We start from the raw sequence: 6,744 nt of genomic DNA on the forward strand, positions 1-6,744 counted from the left end.
TCGGTTGTTCCACATTTCGTAACAAGGCTGATATGCTGGCGAACGAGTCTGTGGACATCATCTTAGCTTCGCTTGGTGTATTATCATTTATTTTTGAAGAGCATGGTCACTTGTGAACAGTAGCCAAGCCTAACTCACGAGTCAAATTCACCGTCGCAGAGCACAACGATAGATGTTATCGGCTGTGGATGCCAAGAGTCGTATTTTCAGCGGCCAACAATTTGTGTTTGAATGGTGAGGAAATCAGCAAAATATGCTGCGGCGTCCCAACCAAGCTGGTCATTTACTTGACAAATTTTTAGATGGTCACTATACAGCGAATTGCATACGAACTCAAAAACCGATAGTGAAGTGGTCGGTTCATAACCACATTGTCAAACAACCAGTATATGTCTTATTCCCTGTCCGGTGTCCGACCTTCACTAGCACAGTCTTAAAATATTTTGCGGTTAAATAACGATGTCCACATGCAGACAACAAGTCAATAAACAAAGGTGGTGTGGCCTAACGGGCTTGCGAATGGGACGATCACAAACTGTAGTTGACGTAAACTTCGACTCAATGTATAAAGCAACCCCTGAAGTAAAATACATGCCTGCTCTCCCCAAAACAGGATATCCAAATTATTTTATCATTTGTTTTGGTGGACTTTTCGCTACTGTTTCCCGTAGGCAGATATCAAAATGTCGAAATTGAAGCGTTTGTGGCAAACATACTATTGCCAGAAACGATTGTGTGGTGAACATTGACTCTATTCTAAAATGTCGAAATCGTTTGTGGCAAACATACTATTGCCAGAAACGATTGTGTGGTGAACATTGACTCTATTCTATTCATTCTGTTTAGTGTATTGTATTATGCCTTTGTTTTACGATGCGATATATATAGTACGCCCGCGATATACGAAAATATACGATATTCATTCGTCCATATTCGGACTTCCATACTTCGCGTACATTCGGTAGTTACGATACCTACCACTATTCCAATTATCACATTTGGCGTCGCGGTCCGGAATTTTTTTCTCTTCATCACAATGTTATCTGAATTGGAATCGCTCAGTGTAAATTCAACTGCACGGGAGGTGGAGGATTATTTGGAACGCTTCAGCATTTGGTGTCTTACCAAATCGGATCTGGATGATAAAAAGAAGACAGCTTATTTCCTGCACTACATTGGGAAGGATGCTTATGCTCTTGTGAAGAATTTATCATTCCCTACGGCGCCGATCGATTGCACATTCGATGTTCTAAAGAAGTTAATTCTCAGTCATTTTAAGCCTATCAATTTTGTGGCCGCAGAACGAGCGAAATTCAATTCGCTTATTCGATCCGAATCTCAGAGTATTCGTGATTTTGTCCTCCAACTGCAAACACAGGCTGCAAAATGTGACTACGGCCAACAACTTGAAAGCCAACTGAGTGATCGCCTCATTGCCGGAATTAATCTTCCAGATCTACAACAAAAGCTCCTAGTACAGACTGATCAACGCTTCATATCGATCAGAAAAATTTGCGAGCAATACCAGGATGTTAAAGAAGTAACCAAATGCAACGAGACCGTTTTATTTAATGCACTAAAGTCGAAAGGGCTGGAAGGTCGCCCACACGGTAAATTTGAAACCAATATGCGTTATCATAACAAAAACAACCAACTGAATTCGAACATTCAAAATCGTCAAATACGCCAACCAAAAAAAGTTCTTGGCAAATGTGCTTCGTGTGGACAGGACCACTCCAGATATACTTGCATACATCGCCAATCAAAATGTTTTTCATGTGGTAAGATTGGGCATATTCAGGATGTATGTAAGTCCAAAAGAGTTTGTAGACTGACTGTCGACTCAAATTCTGATATCAAGCCTTTGACTGATAACATCTCATCCATGTCTTTATCTGTTTTATCGAATTCTATGCATGTGTCGAAGACGCTCATATCAGGCTCTGGTAAAAAGCATAGTTTTATCATTGATACTGGCAGCGTCGAATCCATTATTCCTGAGTCAGATCTTATAGCATTTTATCCTACTGCTGTTTTAAAACCGACACAATTATCTGTTAGAGGTATCACTGGACATGCTTTACCGCTTCTTGGTTCATGTACTATACCAGTCAAAGTTTCCAGTGGTAACTTTGTTGATTGTAATTTTCTTGTATCGAATTCTGGTCCTTCAATAATTGGTCTCAAAGTTTTACGTGCGCTTAACGTTAACATTTCACTACTTACTTCAAATTTCAACGAAACCGAATTGAAACAACTGATCACGAGCTGCTCCAAAGTCACCGGAGGAATGCGCATACCAAAAGTGAAACTCGAGGTTTCTGGTGATCCGATTTTCCTCAAACGACGTATAGTACCTTTTGGTTTGCGTGAACCAGTGCGTCTAGCTCTAGATTCATTGTGCCAAAAAGGTATTCTGACACCTGTCGAGTCTTCCAAATGGGCTACGCCGATTGTTACGCCATTAAAGTCTGATGGTAAAACTGTTAGAATTTGTGGCGATTATCGATTGACACTCAACAAAAGCCTACTTCAACGCTCGTGTGCTACAGAAGAACCTGAAGATGTGTTGTATCGTCTAGCGGGATCAAAAATCTTTTCAAAAATAGACTTGAAGGATGCATACTTGCAGATACCACTTGATGATGCTACTAGTGAATGCACAGTCATCAATACACCATTTGGATTATATCGGTATAATTTCTTGCCATTCGGACTTAATGTCTCTCCTGCTGTATTTCAAGATGTGATTAATTCAATTACTGACGGTCTTGAAGGTGTTGTAACTTATCAAGATGACGTGATAGTTCATGCTGTCGATAAGGTTACGCACGATTCACGCTTGCTTGCATTATTCAAAAGATTTCATGACTTAAATGTTGCCGTTAATTCTTCGAAATGTGCATTTTCTGTTTACAAACTATCATGTTTAGGCTACACTGTTGATGGAAATGGTTTTTCTCCTGATAATGAACGTTTATCGCCTTTAGTCAATGCTCCATCCCCTTCTAATCTGTCCGAACTTCGTTCCATACTTGGTGCATTGCAATATTATTCCCGATTCATACCTAACTTTTCTCAGAAAGCTTATTGTCTATTTGAACTGTTATCTCTGAAAACATTTTCATGGATATCTGAGCATGAGAAAACTTTGCGTTCTTTACTCAATTATCTTAAATCTGACGCTATTTTGAAACCATTTTCTGCGAAAGATCATTCAACCGTTATAACTGATGCGTCTCCAACTGGATTAGGTGTTATTCTCGAACAAAATGGCCGTCCTGTCATTTGTGCATCCCGTCGACTAACACAAGCCGAACAGGGCTATTCTCAAACACAGCGTGAAGCTCTTGCTGTCTACTGGGGTGTAAGTAGACTACACAAGTATCTTTTTGGTAAACCATTCACGATTGTGACCGATCATGAAGCCTTGAAATTCATATACCATCCTATGAAATCATTGGCTAAGTCATCCGCAGCCATGGTTCAACGTTGGAGCATCGCTCTCAGTTCGTATACATATGACATTATTCATCGTGGTGCTAAATCCATTCAGCACGTCGATTATCTATCCAGAGTTCCAGAAAGTTTATCACAATCTAATGTTTCTGATTGTTTGTTAGTACAACCGCTTCCGATTAAACGAGACGAGCTTGTGCGTGATACCCGAAAATACTTTTCATCCGTTATCTCTGCATTAAGACGAGGATGGACGCATCAAGAACGTCGTCGATTTCCCGCATTTTATGCTCGTCGAGACAGTTTAGCATTGACACCTGATGGATTGTTGTGTTATAACGATCGTGTCGTGATTCCACCAACACACAGAAGTGCCATTTTATCCGATTTGCATTCCGGACATTTAGGCATCGACAAAATGAAGTCTCTTGCCAGACTTACTTGTTGGTGGCCAGAGTTGGATGCAGACATTGCGCGTACGGCTAAGGATTGTATGAATTGTACACACAAAATTCATTCCAAACCATCCAAATGGATTCCTTGGCCATTGTCCTGTGAAACATGGCAACGCATTCATGCAGATTATTGCGGTCCATTTTTGAACAAATATTATGCACTGGTGGTTGTAGATTCCTATTCACGCTGGACGGAAGTATTTCTCACGACATCCCCGAGTTCTGAGTTTACTCAGTATGCTTTGAGGAAACTATTTAGTCGTGAAGGTGTACCAATTGTTTTGGTCACTGATAACGGCTCACACTTCACAGCGAAATCTCTCGAATATTGGTTAAAAGGACTTGGTTGTCGTCATTTATTTACTGCTCCCCGTCATCCACAGTCTAATGGACTCGCTGAAAATTTTGTTCGAACTTTGAAATCTGCCATCAATTCTATTTCCCCTGTTACTTTTCATGATCTTGATCGAGGTATTGATAATTTCTTGATGCAGTACAGGAATGCTGCTCATTCAATTACTGGTAAGAGTCCAGCAGAGCTATTCAAGTCGAGATCCTTACGCACGAACCTGGAATGCATTGGGACTGCCGACGTAACATTTTTCAAGGGTAACGATCTACGTCCATCTACTGGTGTTGTTATCGGGAGGAACGGGAATCGTATGGTCACGGTTCTTGACCTCGAAGTTCTTTCAAGTCACAGACGGCATGTCGATCAGGTCGAATTTAGTGCTATAGATGGTTCTGATGAGCATGAAACGAACACTGAACCTGCCAAACCGACATTGAGAAGATCTGAACGTTTAAGGTTCCAACCTATTAGAGACTATAAACACCCGCACGCTCATTCAACGTGTGGTGGATGTGGTGAACATTGACTCTATTCTATTCATTCTGTTTAGTGTATTTTTATATGCCTTTGTTTTACGATGCGATATATATAGTACGCCCGCGATATACGAAAATATACGATATTCATTCGTCCATATTCGGACTTCCATACTTCGCGTACATTCGGTAGTTACGATACCTACGACTATTCCAATTATCACAGATTGCAGCACAAGGAATGGGCGAATTTGAGGAACCATTATATTGATGAATGGGCTATTCGATACAATCGATAAAACATGTGGTTTTTGTTGGCTTCTGATCCCACTAGGAAATCATATGCTTAAGCGCGTTACAATTTGATTGCGACATTTTTGTCCTTTTGTTTTGTTCTTCCAACTAAATAAACTAATAAGTGCTCACCTGTGACATTCATATTCTTGTTTGTTTCTTCCATTAAACGCTTACAACCGATTGTCTACCACTAGCAGTAGTGGTTGTTTTTCAAGGAAAATACACTAGAGATCACAGGGTGGTCAGATGTACACCCAGTTTTTACTACTCGGTCAGATGCCTTTCGGTATTTTACTCAGCAGCCTGCAGAACGAGAATATTAGAATCCCTTAACTGTGAGGGTGTCATGCGACTTTGCTCACGTGCCCATCTCCATTGATGCTTAAAATAACATCCGCCGTGACAATCAAGGCACTTGAATTACAGTTAAGACTGTCGCCTTTTACGATGCTTCTGCTGTTGTCCTGAAATTGCATCTGAAATTTAGTGGGATACGAACTATTTCTCGCTTTGGAAAACGTCTCAGAGCGGCTGAATTCCACGATGGGTATGAATGACGATATCAAACTCATGCCTGTTTGATTGAAGACATGGTGGAAATGAAAAAAGTTGACATTCATTTGTTGGAGGATAGACACGTTAATTTCCCAGAAACATGCTGGTTTGGGTGGACCCAGTCCTAAGCTGCATGCGACTGGATGCATGATGTAGGTTCCATTAATGATCAGATTAAGACAAGTAGGAGGTGCGTGAAGACTGAAATTTCCCAGCCATAGTTACTCCATCACCGCACCGAAGCTATTTTGAGACAATATAACGAGCCCCACGTCAAATACTCCGTATTCTGTACGTGTCAGATTAGTCATAGTGATCCCTGTCTAGATGTAGACGGTTTTTTACTTTGCCTGAAAGCACTCTTTTGCGTGATTTACTCTTTTACGCTGTTTACCCTGCATAAAATTTGCTTTTGTTTTAATCGCTTTCATGAGGAAACAAGTGTGACGAAATATTCTGCACAGCTGGAGAAATCGGGAAACATATACATTATCCTCCACTGCGCCAGAGCTTGACCACAACGTTGCGAGGTACTGTTTCGTTATCACGTTTTATGCACAGCTGGAGAAATCGGGAAACATATGCATTATCCTCCACTGCGCCAGAGCTTGCGAGGTACTGTTTCGTTATCACGTTTTCGGCAACAATCGTATCCGGGCACAAGCGAGATCTAGCTGATTGTGTGTATCTGCTCTCGAATAGCGTATTTAATAATTTTACTCGCTCCTTGGTTTGCTTAGTCATCGCGAAGTTCCTCATAGATCTCGCCATCCAGAACGTGGCTTGGTTTGCGTTTGACCATTTTTCTTCTTTATCATCAGACTGTCTAGCTTCTCCTACGCTATCGACGCCGCGTATTTTTATAAACGAATCCATTTACGCGTTAATTCCTATCCACGTTTTCCTTACTCTTTTTCATCATCATTTTATCTCTTCGTCATCTATAGCACTGCATAAAAATTGGTCGAGTCAAATAACGGCTGACGTTAATGTCCACAACGCGTAAATATGTCTCGCAAGAAAAGTTCAATTTCCACCTGAGTCATTTCCAATTCTCTTGCAATTAAGTTCGCTGCACCCTCAGCTCACGTGAAAGAGGGCTCCCCAATGACTGTTATTCTCCGTAGCCTTCCACCCGCAACTTAAGCTC

General features: G+C 41.0%; 1 protein-coding gene across 1 annotated transcript; it reads right to left on the reverse strand.

The window, feature by feature from the left end:
- Window positions 1-6,083: 6,083 nt before the first annotated feature.
- T265_07263 (hypothetical protein) lies at window positions 6,084-6,470 on the reverse strand (the record flags this gene model as incomplete). The annotated part of the gene is made up of 1 exon (XM_009172741.1): window positions 6,084-6,470. One exon carries the CDS (start codon window positions 6,468-6,470, stop codon window positions 6,084-6,086), a length of 387 nt encoding a protein of 128 aa, XP_009171005.1.
- Between the last annotated feature and the right edge of the window lie 274 nt (window positions 6,471-6,744).

Source organism: Opisthorchis viverrini, assembly GCF_000715545.1.
Source record: "Opisthorchis viverrini unplaced genomic scaffold opera_v5_163, whole genome shotgun sequence".
Classification (NCBI taxonomy): domain Eukaryota; kingdom Metazoa; phylum Platyhelminthes; class Trematoda; order Opisthorchiida; family Opisthorchiidae; genus Opisthorchis; species Opisthorchis viverrini.